General features: G+C 40.7%; 1 protein-coding gene across 2 annotated transcripts in view; it reads right to left on the reverse strand.

Moving 5' to 3' along the window:
- Positions 7,855–22,200, reverse strand: part of UGDH (UDP-glucose 6-dehydrogenase) — a 34,079-nt gene continuing 19,733 nt past the window's right edge. Inside the window, exons 5-12 of one of the 2 annotated variants that reach the window (XM_003356899.5) lie at positions 21,901–22,098; positions 20,608–20,755; positions 16,823–16,917; positions 14,369–14,499; positions 14,012–14,145; positions 13,497–13,588; positions 13,272–13,382; positions 7,855–9,462 (exon numbers count right to left, since the gene is read on the reverse strand). In XM_003356899.5, coding sequence (XP_003356947.1) covers positions 9,352–9,462; positions 13,272–13,382; positions 13,497–13,588; positions 14,012–14,145; positions 14,369–14,499; positions 16,823–16,917; positions 20,608–20,755; positions 21,901–22,098 — 1,020 coding nt within the window. In that variant the 3' untranslated portion in view covers positions 7,855–9,351. The remainder of the gene's footprint in view (positions 9,463–13,271; positions 13,383–13,496; positions 13,589–14,011; positions 14,146–14,368; positions 14,500–16,822; positions 16,918–20,607; positions 20,756–21,900; positions 22,099–22,200) is intronic. The other variant, XM_013978599.2, reaches the window with a different exon arrangement.

Below are 22,200 nucleotides of genomic sequence, written 5' to 3' on the forward strand. Positions count from 1 at the left end.
ATGTGTATAGCCAGTCTGTTTTGAAGTTTTCAATATATGAACTAATAATTTTTTATAAAATGCGTAACTGTGATGGACGTAGTGCTGCAGGTTAAGGATCTAGCATTGTCAGTGCTGTGGCTCTGGTTGCTGCTCTGGCATGAGTTCAGTCCCTGGCCTAGGAACTTCCACATGCTACAGGCACAGCTCAAAAAAATTTTTCTTGGCTACCACCTTTTTTTTTTCTTTTTTTTTTTGTCTTTTTGCCATTTCTTGGGCCGCTCCTTCGGCACATGGAGGTTTCCAGGCTAGGGGTCTAATTGGAGCCGTAGCTGCCGGCCTACACCAGAGCCACAGCAACGCAGGATCCGAGCCATGTCTGTGACTTACACCACAGCTCACGGCAACGCCAGATCCTTAACCCACTGAGCAAGGGCAGGGATCGAACCCGCAACCTCATGGTTCCTAGTCGGATTCATTAACCGCTGCACCACAACGGGAACTCCTGACTATCACATTTTAATTTTCTAAAGTTCTTCTCTGATTATTCTTTTTTCATTAGCATCCTGTTCTTGTTTCTTAGCTGGTTTTTCTGTTTTTCTCTGTGAAGATGATTAGTGTTGTGAAGTTGTTCTCTGCATTGAGGATTGTCCCTGTTTTCTTCTTTGTTTTGGTCTCTATCTTGTGTTAAAGGCTCCTCTTCACCTCCTTGGCTGTACCACAGACCTGCTAAGTCATGAGCCACCATAGAGCTGTTTGGAAGCTGGGGTTGGGCAAGCTCTGTAATTGATAGAGCTTCACTGTAACATGTTTGGAAGTTGAGCTAGATTTCTCACCTAGTGATTCCCAAAGACCAGGATTATCTCTCTGTAATCATTTAGGGTTTGGGAGTTCCTGTTGTGGCTCAGCGGAAAAGAATCCAACTAGTATCCATGAGGATGTGGGTTCCATCCCTGGCCTTGCTTGTGTGTTAAGGATCTGGCGTTGCCATGAGCTGTGGTGTAGGTTGCAGCGCAGCTTGGATTCTAAGTTGCTGTGGCTGTGGTGTAGGCCAGCAGCTACAGCTCCGATTCGACCCCTAGCCTGGGAACCTCCATATGCTGCGGGTGTAGCCCTAACAAGCAAAAAATAAAAAATAAAGCCGTTCAGAGTTTCAAAGTAATAATTACAATCCCCAGGTCTCCGGCTTTGAGGATTATAACTTTGGCTGCTGGTTTACTTGAGCCAGATGAGTAAAAGTAAGTAGAATAAGTGAGTGTGGGTCTCCCTGTTCAAATATGCACACTGCTACCTTGTTTCCAGCTGGCGTCTCACTAACACCCTCTCCCAGGCTGAAACTTTCTGATTCTGTTCCTCCTGAAAACATCCGATGAGAGAAAGGGGTGGGAAAGGAGGTTTCTTGCTGTTTGATAGAAAAGAGAGACTCGGATGCATTCACCTCTTCCTTGTACAGGCTTCTGTTGAGGTCCCGTTTTTTCAGCCCCACACCTTAGCTCCACTTTTTGTGGTATGTGGTGCCTTTAATTCTTGAGATCTAAGGGGCCAGTTACCTACACTTAGAAGCCAGTCCCTTATGTAGACTGTCGTTTCTGCTTGCTCACCTTTCAGTTGTTTAGCTTCCTATTGCTTTCCACCTTCTGTCTACTCATTCCTCCTTTCCCATTCCTTGTCCTTGTCTGTGTATAGCTTTCTTGTTCCTTTACTGCCGTTTTAGTAAAGTTTCAGGAAAGAATGAAAAATGTGCATGTGTTTAATTCACTTATAACCAAAACTCCAGACAGTCTTTTGATTTGCTGGCTATGCTTTAGGACAAACTTGCAGACAGCTGGTGTTGGACTTAAGAATGCAGAAGGCTTTGTTCTGGTGCAGAATAGTAGTCATTGCTGTCATTCTTCCCAAACAGTGGAATCAATTTCTTTAGAGCGGAACCCTCCTCCCTCTGCCCTCAACTGCCTTCCCCTCACCCCCATCCTGGGTATAAATGCCAGGCTGGCTGCCTGGCATTGTGATTCAAGAGATGGATGAGATGAGAAGGTTGACTGTTCAAGTTAAAGACCTACAGTTAAGGCCCTGGCATGTGCCCCTTTCTCTCCCTTCTCCTTTGGGAGCCTCTGCTGTTCTGCTGTGCAGTGCCTCCTCCTCTGGCTCTCACACCAGTATTCCAGGAAACTGCTCTTGAGGCAGTATATATCTATCCATTCAGTGCTTTCCAGAAATTTCTTTGAATTTCTTGCCCACCAATGCGTCCCTTCCATTAGCTTTGTTTTATTGGATTATGCGTTTTCTCCTGTTACTGTAATTTTAGTGAGGTTCTCAGAAGAGTGAGGATATAAACATGTCCTCAATCTGCTATGTTGACCAATTACTCTTTGTTGTCTTTTTTTTTTTTTTTTCTTTTTAGGGCCACACCCACAGCATATGGAGGTTCCCAGGCCAGAGGTCCAATCGGAGCTACAGCTGCCAGCCTACACCACAAGCCACAGCAAAGCAGGATCTGAGCTGTGTCTGGGACCTACATCACAGCTCATGGCAATGCCGGATCCTTAACCCACTGAGCGATGCCAGGGATAGAATTGAATTGGCAACCTCATGATTCCTCCTAGTCAGATTCGTTTCTGCTCCACTGTGCCACAATGGGAACTTCTTTGCTGTCTTTTTAATAGTAACTTTGTAGAGAGTTTTGCATATTTACTGTAATCATCTGTGTGTATATGTACTCATGTTTATATTTAAATCAATTATTTGCTGAATCTCTGAAGCACTTCTATAGAGATGTCTGGGACCATAGTTTGAAAATCACTTGTACAAACAAATAACATTTTTCACTTTACAATTCTATGTTTGTCATTATGTAGGCTTGGTCTTTAGTGTTGCGGAAACTAATATCCCTGGTAGTTTTCCTAAGTGTAATATTATTAATTAAAATACGTCACCTACTACTGTTTCCTAAACTCTAGTCATTCATTAAAAAAAAAAAAAAACATCATTTTTTTTGCTCTATCTGGATGGGAACTACTTTATTATATACTAATTTTTTTTAACAATTGAATCTCTGAAAGTTAAATCTCTTTAAAATTAAATTGTTAAAATGGATTTTGAATGGTGCTGGATTTTGTTCAGCACATTTAATTAATTAATTTTTTAATTAATTTATTTGCCATAGCTATGGCATGCAGAAGTTTCCAGGCCCAGGATTGAACCCATGCCACGGCATTGATAGCACTGAATCCTTAACCGCTAGGCCACCATGGAGCTCCCTAAAATGAACTTTTGTATCTCCACCATAATGGAAAATTAGCAAAAATAGTAATGAAAATGTGGATTTTATGTATGAGGCAGAGTCTTCTAGTTGTTCCCAATTCCAATAACCCTCCTACAATATCCTGCTAAAAATTATATCTCTCAGACTACTCTGCAGCTGGTTATGGATAAGTTTGGACCACCAATATGTAAGTAGAAATGATTGCTGCTACTTCTGAATGTGCTGTTAAAGGGTGGGTCCCACCTTGCCCCTCTCTTCCCCCTTCCCTGCTGCCTAGAATAAGAACCTGATGCTGAAGCTGGAGCAGCCGTCTTAAACCTTGAGATAGGAGACTTGTGTCATGGGTGGCAGACCCTAGGTAAAGAAGCCTGAACCTGATGACTGTGCAAGTTCTCTGCCAGCCCTGGACCACCGACCTGGACTTCTGTGTAAGAAATACATTCTGTTGTCTTTAAGACACTACTAATTTTGAGTCTCTGCTCTAACTTGCTCTAACAAGTTTATACACTAATATATTTTATAAGTGATGTTTAACGCTTTTTTTTTTGTCACATCTGGGGCATGTGGAAATTTCTAGGCCAGGGATGGAACCATGCCACAGCAGTGAGCTGAGCTGCTGCAGTGACAGTGCCAGATCCTTAATCCACTGTGCCACAAGGGAACTCCAATGCCTTTAAAATAAATGTCTAACTATTAAAATTAAGAATTAAGAAGTGGGTGGTGGGGCAAAAATAAATAAATAAAAATTTAGAAGACCATATATTCACCTAAAATAATCTCCCATGTTGCTGGTGGTGTATTGTAAATACAGATCTACAATGAACAATCTCGGAGTTCCCATTGTGGCTCAGTGGTTAACGAATCCAACTAGGAACCATGAGGTTGTGGGTTCGATCCGTGGCCTTGCTCGGTGGGTTAAGGATCCGGCATTGCCGTGAGCTGTGGTGTAGGTCGCGCAGACATGGCTTGGATCCCGAGTTGCTGTGGCTCTGGCGTAGGCCAGCAGCTACAGCTCCAGTTAGACCCCAGCCTGGGAACATCCATATGCCATGGGAGCGGCCCTAGAAAATGCAAAAAGACCAAAATAAATAAATAAATAAATACAATGAACAATCTCTTAGTATTCAGGAAAAAGGAAGGGAGCTTTGTAAGTATTATTTTGCAAAGCTGGCACTAAATATATATTTCTGCCGGGTTATGATCTAAAACTTGGATACAGTGTCAGCATATCAGTAAACTAGACGGTGACATCTAGTTTGGGACACAAGCTCTGGAAAGGTGGGATGAGTCACTAAAGTAACATGATTAATATCTTTTTTTTTTCTTATTCTTCTTTCGAGGGCCACACCTGTGGCATATGGAAGTTCCTGGGTTAGGGGTTCGATGGGAGCTACAGCTGCTGGCCTAAGCCACAGCCACTGCAGTGCAGGATCCAAGCCACATCTGCAACCTATGCCACAGCTTGCAGCAACACCAGATCCTTAACCCCCTGAGCGAGGCCAGAGATCGAACCCATATCCTTATGGATATTAGTTGGGTTCTTAACCCACTGAACCACAATGGGAACTCCCAAAATTTTTTTTGAAGTATGGTTGACTTACAATGTTGTGATCATTTTTGCTGTACAACAAAGCAATTCAGTTATACGTATTTCACATGTCCATTCTTTTTCAGATTCTTTTCCTATATAGATTATAACAGACCATTGGATAGAGTTCACTGTGCTATACAGCAGGTTCCTGTTGGTCAGTCTTTCCATATACCACAGTATGCATATACCAGTCCCAAACCCCCAGTCCATCTCTCCCCCTCCCCAACCTGTCCCCTTTGGTAACTGTAAGTTTGCCATCAGTCTATGAGTCTGTTTCTGTTCTGCAATAATTTTATTTGTATCCTTTTTTAAGATTCTACATATAAGTGATATCACATGATGTTTGTTTTTTACTAACTTCACCTAGACTGATAATCTCTAAGTCCATTCACGTTGCTGCAAATAGCATTATTTCATTCTTTTTTATGGCTGAGTAATATTCAGTTCTGTACATGTACCATATCTTCTTTATACAGCATGTATATGGATCTTGTTTTCGTATCCATTCAGCCAGTCTGTGTCTTTTGGTTGGAGCATTTAGTCCATTTACATTTAAGGTAATTATTGGTAAGTGTTCTTATTGCCATTTTGTTAATTGTTTTGGATTTTGTTTTGTTGGTCTTTTTTCTTTTATTCTTTTGTGGTTTGATGACTCTTTAGTGTTGTGTTTTTTTGGGGTTTTTTTGGTGGTTTTTTTAGTGTTGTGCTTTTTCTTATTTGAGAGTGTATCCTTTGTAGATTTTTGGTTTGCCGTTACTATGAGATTTTGATATAGAAATATGTGTATATATTTCTATATCAAAGATTGTTGGTCTTTTAATAGTAAATGCAAGATTGTTTTAAGTTGTTGGTCTCTTAATAGTAAATGCATCTCCAGCATCCTGTATTTGTACCTCTTTTTATGATTGCTGATTTTGATATATTGGTGGGTGACTTCCTACCTTAACTATTTGTTTGCCTTTACCAGTGAGCCTTCTCATTTGTAATTTTTCTTGTCTCTAATTGTAGCCTTTTCTTTTCCTCCTAGAGAATTTTGTCTAGTATTTGTTGTAAAGCTGGTTTGGTGGTGTTGAATTCTCTAGCTTGTCTGTAAAACTTTTGATTTCTCCTTTAAGAGCCTCGTCGGGTAGAGTATTCTTGGTTGTAGGTTTTTTTCATCATTTTATGTATATCATGCCAATCCCTTCTGCCCTGCAGTTTCTGCTGAAAAATCAGCTGATACCTTTATTGGGGTTCCCTTATATGTTATTTGTTACTTTTCCAACTGCTTTCAATATTTTTTGTCTGTAATACTGGTCGGTTTGATTAATATATGTTTCAGGGTATTCCCTCTTGGGTTTATTCTATATGGTATTTGTTGTGCTTCCTGGACTTCAGTGAGAGATTCCTTTCCCATGTTAGGGAAGTTTTTATTATCTCTTCAAATATTTTCTCTGGCCCTTTCTCTCTTCTCCTAGTACCCCTATAATATGAATGCTGACGTGTTTAAAGCTGTCCCAGAGTTCTCTTGGACTGTTTTCATTTCTTTTCATTCTTTTTTCTTTATTTTAACCAGGACCTAATGCTGTTCTGCATCAGTGATTATACACCAGCCTGTCTTCCATCTTGTTTATTTGTTCTTCTGCCTCTTGTATTCTGCTCTTGGTTTCTTCTAGTGAATTTTTTCTTTCAGTTATTGTATTTTGCATCTCTACTTGCTTAATCTTTAAATGAATTTCTTTGTTCAGTGTTTCTTGTAATTTATCAATCTTTGCCTCCATGTTATCTTGTAATTTATCAATCTTTGCCTCCAGGTTACTTCCAAAATCTTGAATCATCTTTGCTATCATTAGTCTAAAGTCTTTTTCATGGAGGCTGCTAATCTCTAGCTCACTTAGCTGTTTTTCTGTTTTTTTGTTTTGTTTTGTTTTTCTTGTTCCTTCATCTGGGATATAATTCTCTTCCTTTTCATTTTGTATAGATTTTTGTGTGGTCTCCTTTTTGCAGGCAATAGGGTTGTATTCTCTCTTGCTTCTGATGTCTACTCCCTTGTGGGTAAAGTTGATACAGGGGCTTCTGGCTATTTCCCTGATGGGAGGTACTGGTGCCTGCCCACTGGTAGGTGGAGCTGAGTCTTGTCCCTCTGATGGCTGGGGCTTTGTCTCTGAGTGTGAATAGAGGCAGCTATGTGCCTAGGAGGACTTTAGGCAGCCTGTTTGCTGATGGGTAGGGCTGTGTTCCTACCCTGTTTATTGTTTGGCCTGGGACTTCTCAGCCCCGATGGATGGGGCCAGATTCAGTAACTATATTTTAAACATAACTATTTACTTATCTAATCTAGGCATTGAAGCATCTTGAAACTTAAAATGAGTGCCTAATTCTATCCGCTTTTGCAAGACATCTTTGGGTTATAATCCCTGTAGTTGAATATAAGATTATTAAGCAGAATACGAGAATATTTTCAAGCAGAAATGTAAGGCAAATTCTAATTAATAGTTCATCCTCACTTCAAAGTCTTATGAGTAAGGGCTCATGTTATGTTCAAATACTCTGGTGTTTGTCTTTTTCTAGTGTTTTGTTTCTTTCGCTGCGGTCTGAAAACTTTTTCTTAAAGGGCCAGAGAGCAATCTATCTAACCATTTATTTATTTATTCATTTGCTTTTTAGGGCCGAACTTGTGGCATATGGAGGTTCTCAGGCTAGGGGCTGAATCAGAGCTACAGCTGCCAGCCTACACCACAGCCACTGCAACACAGGATCTGAGCCACATCTGCGACCTACACCGTAGCTCACGGCAACACCAATCATGTAAAAGCGTAAAAGACATTCTTAGCTCACAGGTGGTGGGCCAGATTTGGCCCATGGGATTGAGTTTGCAGATACCTGGTCTATTTGTTAAATTCCCTCCCTTTCTGGCATCATTGAAAGAGCATCGTAATGGCCCTTTCTCAAAAAAGTAAGGAGTGATATTTTCCTTTCTAATGTCAGACTGTCATGACTCATTAGTTTTTTGCGCCAGACAAAAAAAATACACTCACACAGTAGTTTATGCAGAGTATTTTATTTAGCTATTTGATATCTGTACAGATGTTTCTGTCCTCATTTTTATCTCTGTATTCTCTGAACCACAAAATTCTGAAATGATGAGACCTGTATCTGTTTAACTCAATTTGTACACTCTTAGCAGAGAACAAGCATCAAATGAACATCTGACATATTTCAATAATGATAAACAGAAGAGAAAAATCAAATATAAATCAACAAGAGACACAAGCAAAAAGCAGATGAAAACAAAAAAATTCTTTTTTTCTTTTTCTTTTCTCCTTTTTTTTTTGCTTCTTAGGACCACACCCATGGCTTATGTAAGTTCCCAGACCAGGGGTCAAATTGGAGCCACAGCTGTCAGCCTACACCACAGCCACAGCAATGTGGGATCCAAGCCATGTCTGACCTTGTGCCACAGCTCATGGCAATGCTGGATCCTTAACCCACTGAGCAAGCCCAGAGATCAAACCCAAGTCCTCATGGATACTAGTCAGGTTTGTTACCTCTGAGCCACAACAGGAACTGCCCCCAATTTTTTTATTTTAGGATTATGCTGTACATAACTTATAAAATCTACTTTAAGTTTATATATGAGATTTTATTGGTTTTATTACCTTAAAAAGGGGGAGAAACTGCAATGAGATACAGGAATAAAATGCAAAGTAAAAGTAACATATTTTTGCCTCTGGGACTAAAAAAATAATGATCAATAAGGAAAAACACTAAGTGAAAAGGAGTGAAACAGATTTTCACTTCACTACACTGATTTTATCTTCATGTTAAAAAAAAATTGCCTTTTAGGCTTATTTGGATTGATTGGAAATAGATAATGATGATCTTTTTGGACTAAAACCCCAACAATAAAGCTCATTAAAGCAAAATGAGCAAAAGAACAATAACCAAACCATATTTGCAGGGTTACTTCTAACACGAAAGGAAAGGGGGGGGGAACACAAAAGGCCCCCATTCTGTCCACTGCATTCTCCTCAGTTCAGAGAGACAAGAAATGGCAGGGCAAACACCTTACCAAATTAATCCAGAAACCGTTAAATCTCCATGACACTTTTAGAAAGGTTAACAGGTTTAGCCCAGTATTTCACGTAGCAATTTCATGGTTTAAAATTCATATTTAATGACAGGTAAATAAACTGATGATCAGAAAAAGTGAAGAGTCCTATTCTCATTACAGTGTAATATTAAAGTGCTGCCTAAAGACATTTTATAAAGTAAAAAGTGTTTGAAGTTTAATTTTACAAAAATCGACATCATTAAAACCAACATGATTATTTGCCACCCATCCAGTCACTGAGGTAACAGTATTATAAAAATATGTAAAAAATATTCATTTCATAATTACCACATATGCTAATTCCCATACAGCTAGTATAAATTTGATTATTAAAAAAATAATTTGTTTCCTTAAAAGCACTTGGTTCATTCACCATTTAATATCAGCTATTTCCTATCCTTAAGTACCCAAAAAAAATGGCAGTGTCTACACTCTGGGTTTCTTGTTAGGTAGATCCTGAAGACTAAACTTTGGAATTTCACCAGAAGGAGCATATGGAATTCTCTTTGAAGACACTTTTTTGCCAATTGTTTCAATCTAGAGGCGGGGAGAAAAAGATTTTAGAAAATTATTAGTAATTAAATATATAAATATAAAAAACTGTATATGTAAGGGGGAAAACCTAGATGAGTTTTTTTTAAGATTTTTATTTTTTTCCATTGTTGATTTGCAGTGTTCTGTCAATTTCTGCTGTACAGCATGGTGACTGAGTCATACATTTATATACTTTTTTTTTTTGTCTTTTTGCCTTTTTTCTAGGGCCGCACCCATGGCATATGAAGGTTCCCAGGCTAGGGGTCTAATCGGAGCTGTAGCCGCCAGCCTACACCACAGCCACAGCAACGCAGGATCTGAGCCGCATCTGCAACCTACAGCTCATGGCAATGCCAGATCCTCAACCCACTGAGCGAGGCCAGGGATCAAACCCACAACCTCATGGTTCCTAGTCAAATTCGTTAACCACTGAGCCACGACGGGAACTCCTATGTACATTCTTTTTCTCACATTATTCTCCATCATGTTCCATCACGAGTGACTGGATATAGTTCCCTGTGCTACAAAGCAAATCCTACACACCAGGATTTTTTTCTTTTTAAAAGCAGAGAGAGCTTCGTAAGTTGTCTGGGTTGCTATAAAAGATCTTTGGTTCCTTGCTGGTTTTTAATGATTCTAGAGTCAGTCTACACTCCACTTCTCATATTCATATCTCGACAATCTCACTTCTGTCATTCTCAACACCAGACCCCCTCAGACAGAGTAGGGAATCATATGTCACTATTGTTTGTAACATACATGAAAGGTATGAAAGCATACTGTAACATATATGAAGGTAAATAAAGAGACCAAATTCCAGTTCACAGTCTTTCAAACTCTAATGTCTGTTTTCCTTATTCTAGAAAACTTGTTTAAGCTATAAAGCATAGTTTTTAGAAGTTCATTCTTCAGAGTGTAAAAGGCTCCCGTAAGAATCCAAACTGTAAACTGCTATGTTACTTCAAGTCTCTAAGATCCTTCTTCCTCCTCTGTCATTGGTGTTACACACCCATCTCAAAGGGTTGCAGTAATGATTCAATTAGGTGAAGTGATCAGCATAGTGCCTGGCATACAACAAAGTCAGCTTGCAATAAGTCTGTGCTAGTCAACTTCATTTTACATATTACACTTTAAGTTTTTCCCCCTCCATCCAAAATCATTTATCTTTAAAGATACTGCTTCTGTAATAGTCATAAGTTTATCTCTTTTCTACAGCAGAGAGAAATATACTATACAATTTTCATAAATGTCTTTTTCATTAAAAATGAATATTTAATGCTGACTCACATCACAAAGGGCTTCTGTTTTGTATTAGTCACTTGTCCTAGTGTCTTAGACATTCTCTTTACTTAGTGATTCAACTTTAATTGCTTTTTTAATCCTTACTAGGAAAAGTTAACTTTTAGAAGAACTAAAACTCTTTTTAAACATACATGTCTCTACACATCTTATTATTATTATTAATTCTCCCCTTTTATGGTTGCCCTGAGGCATATGAGGTTCCCAGGCCAAGGATCAGATCTGAGCCACAGCTTAGCAACACTAGATTCTTTAGTCCTTGGTGCCCAGATTGAACCTGCATCCTGGCATTACAGGGATGCCACTGATCCCACTGCACAACAGTGGGAACTCCCGTATCTTCTTTAGATGTAAGACAGCAATGAGAGATGATGTGTGCCTGTGAATAATCTTTAAAAAATAACGCTGCTGAGTTTAAGTCATGACTGGGAAAAACAGTCCTGTTATTAAGGGAGCACAGGACAGAAAGGCCCCCAGGGTCATTGATGGAGTGTGAACAGACATGGATGCCATCTGATTTTTGTTGCAAGTTAATCTCTCATGAATGGCAAGTGGGCTCTGAATTCTAAATGAGAAGGATCTTCAACAAGTCAGTGACAGATCAGATATTTTGAACAGTGGATGAGGCCTTATCAGTACTTCTCCAAGATAGCTGGTGCTAAGCAGACACACCACCAGCCCTAAACCTGGCCATGCTCAGCTCAGCTCCAGGACTATGCTGACAGCAGTCTCCTGGCAGATTTCTTTATCCTCCTCAAGCTCCCCTCCGACCTCCCACTCCATGTCTGCTCTGAAGAAATGTAAAGTGCCTCCTTCTTATTAATACTTTTGGGGCCCTTAGTAGAACTGAAAGATGCAACATAAAATGTACTGTTCAGAGACTCAGTTGCCAAGGGGGAGATGGGGAGGGAGTGGGATGGACTGGGAGTTTGGGGTTAATAGATGCAAACTATTACATTTAGAGTGGATAGACAACGAGGTCCTACTGTATAGCACAGAAAACTATATCCAATTTCCTAGGATAAACCATATTGGAAAGGAATATAAAAAAGAATGCATATGTGTGTATAACAAGTCACTTTGCTACATAACAGAAATCAGCACAACACTGTAAACTATAATTTTTTGTCTTTTTGTGTGTGTGTGTGTGTGTTTACAGCCACAGCCATGGTATATGGAGGTTCCCAGGCTAGGGGTCTAATTGGAGCTGTAGCCACCGGCCTACGCCACAGCTGCAGCAATGCCAGATCTGAGCTACATCTGCAAACTACACCACAGCTCACGGCAACACCAGATCCTTAACCCACCGAGCGAGGCCATGGATCAACCCCACAACCCCCTGGTCCCTAGTTGGATTCGTTTCCACTGCGCCACGACAGGAACTCTCAACTATAATTTTTAAAAAAGGTACTGTTTGGGTTTCTGTCAGTTATCTAAACTTTCCATAATAAACTGACAAACTGAATTAAAAGAGGGCCAGCACCACTGCAGCTCCCTTTTCTTTTTTCTTTTTTCTTTTTTAGGCAGCATATGTAAGTTCCTAGACTAGGGGTCAAATCAGAGCTGTAGCTGCCAGCCTACACCATAGCCACAGCAACAAAGGATCCAAGCCACGTCTGCAACCAAACTGCAGCTCATGGCAACACCAGATCCTTAATCCACTGAGAAAGCAGGGCCAGGGATCGAAACCACATCCTCACGGATACTAGTTGGGTTTATTTCTGCTGAGCTACAATGGCAACTCCTCCCTTACTTTTTTCTTTTTCTTTTTAGGGCTGCAACTGCAGCATATGGAGGTTCCCAGGCTAGGGGTCCAATTGGAGCTAAAAGCTGCCAGCCTACACCAGAGCCACAGCAACACAGGATCTGAGACGCATCTGCAGCCTACACCACAGATCACAGCAATGCCAGATCCTTAACCCCCTGAGCAAGGCCAGGGATCGAACCCGAAACGTCATGGTTCCTAGTTGGATTCATTTCCACTGTGCCGGGATGGGAACTCCTTTACTTTTCATTCAGACCTCTCAGCACCAGCACAGGACTGAGCACTCAGAGGTACAGGATCCTATACCAACATGTGACACTATGTTGCATACTGCAGTTTTCTAAACATTCATAAAAGAATAAGTGATCTGGCATCTGAGAGGGTCAGTGTGATGCAGAGAGTTCAGCAGAGCAGCTTTGGAGGCTCTAGGAAAAAATAATTTAATGTGTATATTCTCTTAATTGATGTTTATATGAGATAAAACAAGCTACATCTTGGCCCTATATGATAGGCAACTGATGACGTTTCAAATACTATGGAAGGGAGACCAACACCAAATGATCTTTAGATCACAAATTTAAGGAGGGAGTAGAGTGATTTACAAACACCAGAGACTTCCCAGAGAATTGATTGATAGGTTTCCCAAGAGTTAGGCAACTGTTAAGTGAGAAAATATAAAAATTCTAAAACTTAAAGCCATTAAAAAGCAAATGACCAATCAAAGCAACCAATCCAGGATTGTGCTTACCTGGAAGCCAATGGTTTGTAGTTCATTGTGGAGCCCATCCAGGACACGTCGTCCATCAAAGATAAAGGCTGGCTTTAGCATTTTCTTATGAATGCGTTCATAATCCAGTTCCTGTAAAGACAGAACCAAAGAAAGAATTAGTGCATATGTGTGAACACGTACTTAACCCCAACTGATATTAGAACACCTCTAAAATGTTCCTTAATCTCATTTCTGTCACCTCACCTTAAACATGTCCCACTCAGTGCAAATAACAACCGCATGGGCACCATCACACGCTTCATAGGGGTCCTTGGAAATGGTCACGAGCCGGGCCACTATAACAACCCAATGAAAAATCGGAATAAGAAAAGAGTGATTTGAAGGTATGCATTTTAACACTAGGATTGCAGCAGGAGATGAGCGTCTGGCAGAAGTGGAATGGTCTGGTTGAAGTATAAGTGGGGATAACAGTGAGGGGCCTGGAGTACCCCAATCTTTACCCAGAAGCTTCTCCTCGGAATCTCTGGGGCTTTTTAGAATATGTCAGAAAAATCATTAGACTGACCCACAGCTGATTACTTCAAGCCAAAGTTGATGAAGCAATGTCTAAAAGTCTAATTTTAGAGAAATGAGGTTGAAGAGAGACGCCTCCTAATGACATAAATGATAAAAACTGAACAACCAAAGGTTTCTGGAGAACAAACAAGTTTGGGGGCAAAACTCAAAGTGATACATATAAGACCCGGAGTCTTACTTACCTTGGTCATCCTCGGACACTCCTGGATGAGAAAGATCCACAACTATTTGTTCCCTTGGTACTTTAGGATCATATATATGGAGGTGTGCGCCTTCATCCATTAAATATTTGCTAATGTATATACTAGAAGACTCTCTGAAGGGAAAAAGAATCAGTATTGCTGATTGCTTTTAAATAGCATATATTCTATGCCTAAGGTTAATATATGGGTGAGATTCTATTTCTTGAAGGATATGTATGTTCACTTTTTTTATTCTTTAGACTATATGCATACATGTATTCCACATACATAACCACCATCAAAAAATCAGGATGAGTTAATTCTGAAAAAGGTTGAAATACTTTAAAGAACTGATACCTTGTATCACCGGTGTCCTTTTTGAATGCAAACCCCAAAATAGCTATCTTCTTATCAGTCACTGTATTAAACAGACTGTCTATAATCCGGGATGCAAACCTCCTTCTCTGGTAGTCATTCATGTCTATGACCTGAAATGACATGTGCAATTATGCAAGGATCAGTTAAAAGTTGTTCAGCCTGTGCCACATACTACTCACAGCTTTAAGGCAGGTGCTCTTCTATGGATAAGAGCCTTGTAAATTAACAAGAGGCAATATGAACCAGCCTCTTTAGCATCTACAGAATGATGCTAAAAAATTATCTCCCATTCCCCCCTGCTTCTTATATCCATGCTGAAAAATTTCATTTTCATTTGGCTTAACTTTCCATGTATCAGGCTAGGATGGATATAAGGGGGTGGGGTGGGGAGCACAGCTAAATTTCGACCCCATTTAAGGTCCAGCCATGAGGCCACCCTAAAAATGGCACACAAAAAACAATGTTCTCTCAGACTTGTGGTTGCCAAGGGGGAGGGACTGGGAGTTTGGGTTTAATAGATGCAAACTATTGCATTTGGAGAGGGTAGGCAATGAGATCCTGCTGTATAGCACAGGCAACTATATCTAGTCACTTACGATGGAATATGATGGCGGGATAGTGTGAGAAAAAGAATGTATATATATGTGTGACTGGGTCACTTTACAGTAGAAATTGACAGAAACACTGTAAGCCAACTATAATGGAAAAAATAACAATCATTAGGGAAAAAAGAAAATGGTGTTCTCCTTAGCCAACTTCTCCAAACCCTATGGAAGCAATTAGATTCCAAAGTATCCCTCGTAGGAATAACCCTTGACCCCTCACAAAAACTTACTGTGAGTAGAAAGTGAAGAGAGAACAATGTGCAGAATCATAGCTGCCTCTGGATGAACCATAACACCAGCTACATCTGGTGAAGTTTTTTGGTTTTTTTGTTTTTTTGGGTTTTTTTTTTGCCTTTTAGGGCCGCATCCATGGCATATGGAGGTTCCCAGGCTAGGGGTCCAATCGGAGCTGAAGCCGATGGCCTATGCCACAGCCACAGCAACTTGGGATCTGAGCCTTGTCCGTGACCTACACCACAGCTCATGGCACCACCGGATCCTTAACCCACTGAGCAAGGCCAGGGATTGAACACACATCCTTATGAATACTAGTTGGTTCGTTAACCACTGAGCCAGGATGGGAACTCCAATCTGGTGAAGTTTTTAACTAAAAGTTTTAAGTAAAAGTTTCCGATGGCCTAATCTGTTACTCTCCTAAGAGTTTATAAACATGACATCACGTAGATGACCAGATGCATATAAAGAAAGACTTTTTTTAAAGGCTCTAGGAGTCTCAGAGCCTGAAAGCTTGAAAAATGAGCCCAAAGTGTTAGAAGATCAAGTCTTTATCTGCATTTCCTCCACAATAGACAATGAGATAAAGCCATCATACTGGACTGAATGAAATCAACTTCAAAGTGTACATTTCAGGAGTTCCCTGGTGGTTTAGTGGAAGTGTTCATTTCCCTAAAAATATGCATTTCCTTACACTCTCACTCACTGCTGAAATCTGAAAAACTATAAACTTGGGGAAAAATATTTGAGAAAGGTATGTACACTGGCTGTTATCTTGGACAAATTACTTAACATTGCTATGCCTCAGCTTCCTCATCTCTAACTGGGGGGATAATATTAACTATGAGAACTAAGATACTACATGCAAAGTGCTTGAAAGAGTGCCTGGCACAGAGTAAGCACTCAGTAAATGTTAATTCTACTTCCAGCTTGAGAAGGATCTCCAATTTTAGCTCTGTGAATCTCAAAGGGACAAAACAAATATCAACATATAAAAACTACTTGGAAGCATTAGCATATAGGTTCTTCCTTTACTGTCCCCTAATGCCTTTCAAGACAGAAGAATTAAAGTAGTAGTTCTTGCTTTACTCTAAGAGCAAATTTAGTTATAAAACTAGAAAGATAACTACTTTATCATAAATTTCCACTACAGCGATTACCGGAAACTACAAATTATAAACATAGAAGCCCAATAAATTAACCTAAAATGAACAAATTGAATATAGTAATAATAACTGAGTTCTGGGACAAAATTAATCCTATCAAAAACATTTGACAAGGGGAGTTCTGTCGGCACAGAAACAAATCCACCTAAGAACTATGAGGTTGCAGGTTGGATCCCTGGCCCCACTCAGTGGGTTAAGGATCTGGCATTGCCGTGAGCTGTGGTGTAGGTCGCAGATGGGGCTCGGATCTGACGTTGCTGTGGCTGCGGTGTAGGCCGGCGGTTGTAGCTCTGATTAGACCCCGGCCTGGGAACCTCCATATGCTTCGAGTACAGCCCTATAAAGCAAAAAAAAAAAAAAAAATTAACAAGGGATGGCTTGTTTTAATTAGAGGTGATTTATAACTTGCTGATTATAAAGATTAATACCTGCTGCCAATAACGAGCTACTTCAGGCAAATTTAGAGCCTCACAGAGATAAACCAAATTCAGAACATCCTTTTGGAAGCAGCTCCCACCAAAACCTGAAGAAAGAAAAAAAAAAATGATAATATTTTCATTTAGGAACCACACAAATGAATCATGTAACAAATTTCTTTGTCATACTAATCAAAGGGCCTACGCTAAGATTCTAACGATAAAATTTGGATGCTGGAAAATTAGTAGGTTTATAAACTGTGTGAAATTTGCAAGTAACTAATCAACTCTATAAAACATTTCCAAATTTTCTAGCTAAAGTTTTATTATGGCTGTATTTTCTATTTTTTCCTCATTCATCTGGCATTACTGCCTCACATCTCTAACTCAATGAATGAGGAAACGTAAGAGCTGACAAACTTTTGCAGGCCAGATAATAAATATTTTAGCCTTTGTGGGCCACACAGTCTCTGGCACAATTACTCTACCTTTGGCACTCAAAAGCAGTCATAGACAATATGCAATCAAAGGGGCATAGCCATGTTCTAATAAAACTTTATATTTACAAAAACCAGCTGTGGGCTGCATTTAGCCTGAGGGCTGCAGTCTGCTCATTTGTGTTCTCATGCATCACAGTATACAGTGAGGGTTGGCATGGAGTTAAAGCCAGAGTTCCCATCCTGGCTCAGTGGTTAACGAACCCAACTAGTATCCATGAGGACTTGGGTTCCATCCCTGGCCTTGCTCAGTGGGTTAAGGATCTGGCATTGCAGTGAGCTGTGGTGTAGGCCGAAGAAGCGGCTCGGATCCCGCATTCCTGTGGCTGTAGCGTAGGCTGGCAGCTGTAGCTCTGATTTGACCCATAGCCTGGAAACTTCCATATGTCACAGATACAGCCCTAAGGAAAAAAAAAAAAAAACAAAACACCCAAGCACTCATTAGTTATATAACTTTGAGCAAGCTATGAAAATTCCACCTGATCCTTAATCATCTCTACAGAGTAAATACCAGCACCTCTGTAACAGGTTATAAGGATTAAAAAATAAGATATATAAAGTGATGGTTCAGAACATGGGGCCTAACACGCCTTCAGTAAATAGTCGTATTTTTTTTGGCCATGCCAGCGGCATGCAGAAGTTCCCAAACCTGTGCCACAGCAGTGACAATGCCAGATCCTTAACTGCTAGGCCGCCAGAGAACTCCAATAGTAGCTATTTTTATTAAATGGTTGCTAGAAAAAAATGTCAAGGAGATTTAAAAAACTAGGAAATGGCAGAAGGGCCCAGAAATATGGGAAGCTCTGCCTATTGCCCGATCTGTAAAAGACTCTATTTGCCTTTACATTACCCTTATGAACATATACCCAAAAGTACAGTCAGTTCTCATTAAATCCAGTAGTTATGGTCTAAAACTTTGCCACAAATGCTGAATTAGCAAATACTGAAGCGCTGTTCCTAGGTGAAATACAGCATTAGTCTCCTGGGAACTTCTTGGTCACATTTGTCAACTGTTGACACATGATCTTGTTATGTGTGTGTTTCTGATTAAAAACAATTTATTTAAAAATAGTGTTGAGGAGTTCCCGTCGTGGCGCAGTGGTTAACGAATCTGACTAGGAACCATGGGGTTGCGGGTTCGATCCCTGCCCTTGCTCAGTGAGTTAACGATCTGGCGTTGCCGTGAGCTGTGGTGTAGGTCGCAGACGCGGCTCGGATCCAGCGTTGCTGTGGCTCTGGTGTAGGCTGGCAGCTACAGCTCCGATTCGACCCCTAGCCTGGGAACCTCCATGTGCCGTGGGAGAGGCCCAAGAAATGGCAAAAAGACAAAGATAAATAAATAAATAAATAAAAATAAAAATAGCGTTGAAAATTTGCCATTTACAACAACAGGGAAGGAGCTGGAGGGTTTTATGCTTTGTGAGGTCAGAGAAAGACAGATACTTGTATGTTTTCACTTATATGTGGACTCTAAATGGTAACACAAGTGAATGAATATTAAACATATTCACAGCTATAAAAATAAATAAATAAATAAATAAATAGTGTTGGTTCAGAATTCCTATTGTGGCGCAGCAGAAATGAATCCAAACAGTATCCATGCGGTTGTGGGTTCGATCCCTGGCCTCACTCAGTGGGTCGGGTATCTGGTGTTGCCATGAGCTGTGGTGTAAGTCATAGATGCGGCTTGGATCCCATGTTTCTGTGGCTGTGGTGTAGGCCGGCAGCTGCAGCTCTGATTCGACCCTTAGCCTGGGAATCTCCATGTGCCATGAGTGCAGCCCTAAAAAGACCAAAAAAAAAAAAAAAAAAAAAGCAAGAAAACAAAGTGTTGATTCATTAACACTGAACTCTACAGCCAACAGCATCGTAACTCATACCTGAATGGACAAAGCTTATCAAACCACATGTAATTTCACTGTAAAGCACATCCCAGCCTTCTGGTGCTTTGGAACTCTAGACAAAACTTCAGTAATATGCAGTGAAATCACACAAAAAAGCACAAAACTGCAGAACATGTGGCACTAAATAAACCACAAAAAGAGCTCACTTGCAGTATGAAAGCTGAAACAAGACGGTAAGAGTATATAGTCTTATTCATCTTTAGCTGAGAATGTATGTATTGGGTGACTCAAATTTTTTTTTTTTAACTTCATGTCTGCAAATGACGACAAAAACATTGAGTATTGATGTTGGGGTTACAAATCAATTTTAGCAAGTAGGCTAATTCACAAATACGGAATCCACTTATAATGAGGATCAACTGTACTTCACCAAGGCCTCATTTCCAAAAGTGCATTAGTAGGAAAAGCAAATGATAGGGAATTTTTTCCTACTTGTTTCAATACACTTGGCTACATGATTTCCTATGTGGTCCCAAACTTATTTTTCCTAAATGTGCTAACTAAATTCTAATATATCCCTGTTAAAACACTGAACTATAGGAGTTCCCTTGTCGTACAGCTATTAAGGATCTGGTGTTGACACTGCAGTGGCTCAAGTCACTGCTGTGGCATGGATTTGATCCCTGGTTCAGGAACTTCCAGATGCCTCAGGTGAGGCCAAAAAAACCCAAAGCAAACGAACAAACAAAACTCTGAACTATGTTTATCCTACTAATCAGACAGTAATTATTAAACAATATAAGTTAACTGTTGCCTCACTTAGAAAGTTCCTTATAGGCTGGAGCTCTCTGTAAGTCATAGTTCGGTGGGCTAAGAACCTGATGTAGGGTCTGTGAGGGGTCGGGATCGATCCCTGGCCTCACTCAGTGGTTTAAGGATCCAGCTCTGCTGTAAGCTGCAGCACAGGCTACAGATGTGGCTCCGATCCTGAAGCTGCTGCAGCTGTGGCGCAGGCCAGCAGTTGCAGCTCCGATTTGACCCCTAGCCTGGGAGTTTCCATATGCCACAGGTGCAGCCTTTAAAAAAAAAAAAAAATTTCCTTATAGGCTGAGGCTATATGCATAATAGAATCATTATTTTAAGGGTGCTAAGCTAAGCAAAGGCTTTCTTAAAGTTAGAGACCTAGCTGGAGTTCCTGTCGTGGCTCAGTGGTTATCGAATCTGACTAGCAACCATGAGGTTGTGGGTTCGATCCTGGGCCTCGCTCAATGGGTTAAGGATCCGGTGTTGCTGTGGCTGTGGTGTGGGCCGGCAGCTACAGCTCCAATTAGACCCCTAGCCTGGGAATCTCCATGTGCCGAAGGTGCAGCCCTTAAAAAAGGCAAAAAGACCAAAAAAAAAAAAAAAAAAAGTTAGAGACCTAGCTAAATAAACCTACAGAAATTTTTCAGCTTACCAACACTGGCTTTCAGAAACTTATTTCCAATTCTCTGGTCCATTCCAATGGCTGTTGCCACCTCTTCCACATCAGCTCCTGTTGCTTCACAGAGGGCACTTATGGAGTTAATGCTGCTGATTCTCTGGGCAAGAAAAGCATTTGCTGCCTTAAAAAAAATAAAAGAGGAAAGACACAATGAACTAAAATAGGAATCTTATACATCTGCATTATATTTCATTGAGTTCATGCAAATTACTGATGGAGATATAATGTCACTGATGGGCTCAATTTGAGGCAAAGGATGGGGTGGGTAAGGGAAAAAAGGTTAGAAATTAGAGAGGAGAGATGATTAAGAAAGAATAAAAGAAGGGAAAAGAGTGATTTTTAAATTACTATTTTAATGAATATTCTATTTTCTTTTACATATTCCAGAATTTTTTTTTTCTTTTTAGGGCCACCTGGGGGGCATATGGAAGTTCCCAGGCCTAGGAGTCAAATCAGAACTGCAGCTGCCAGCCTACCCCACATTCACAGCAACTCGGGATCCGAGCTGCGCCTGCAACCTATACCACAGTCCGTGGCAATGCTGGTTCCTTAACCCACTGAGTTGCTGTGGGAACCATAATGGGAACTCCACCTTTTTGTTAATATTAAGAAAGTACGGAGTGGAGTTCCCGTCATGGCGCAGTGGTTAACAAATCCGACTAGGAACCATGAGGTTGCAGGTTCTATCCCTGCCCTTGCTCAGTGGGTTAACGATCCGGCGTTGCCGTGAGCTGTGGTGTAGGTTGCAGACGCGCCTCGGATCCCGCGTTTCTGTGGCTCTGGCGTAGGCCGGCGGCTCCAGCTCCAATTCGACCCCTAGCCTGGGAACCTCCATATGCCGCTGGAGCGGCCCAAGAAATGGCAAAAAGACAAAAAAAAGAAAAAAAAAAAAAGAAAGTACGGAGTTCCCATTGTGGTGTGGTAGAAACGAATTCAACTAGGAACCATGAGGTTGCGGGTTCGGTCCCTGGCCTCACTCAGTGGGTTAAGGATCCAGCGTTGCCATGAGCTGTGGTGTAGGTCACAGACACGGCTCAGATCTGGCATTGCTGTGGCTGTCGTGTAGGCCAGCAGCAACAGCTCTGATTGGACCCCTAGCCTGGGAACCTCCATGTGCCGCGGGTGTGGCCCTAAAAAGACAAGACAAAAGACAAAAAAAAAAAAAAAAAAAAAAAAAAATTAAGAAAGTACTATAAGCAGTTTATCAGGTTTAAAAGACATAGGTCCTTGGCTTTATTTTAATAGAGTTGAGTGCTATGTACCAACCAGTTTGGAAAGTTCTGAAGACCAGGTATTAGTGGTGAGGATCTTTTCCTTGGGAACCCAGTGCTCATACACAGCACACAGCGCCTGCACAGCTCTCTGGCCCTCTGGGGTTTCATCCCCTCCAATCAGTACTCTGTCTGGGTACTTCAGGTCCTGGATGGCTGTTCCTTCTGCCAAGAACTCAGGGTTGGACAGCACCTTGGAATCCCAATGCAGAGGAAAGCATTAATCTAGAATCAATTATGGACAACTTTAAAGCATCGATATTTTCATAAAAAGAACCAGATTCTAAGGCTTCCC

This window comes from Sus scrofa, chromosome 8 (genome assembly GCF_000003025.6).
Source record: "Sus scrofa isolate TJ Tabasco breed Duroc chromosome 8, Sscrofa11.1, whole genome shotgun sequence".
Taxonomy (NCBI): domain Eukaryota; kingdom Metazoa; phylum Chordata; class Mammalia; order Artiodactyla; family Suidae; genus Sus; species Sus scrofa.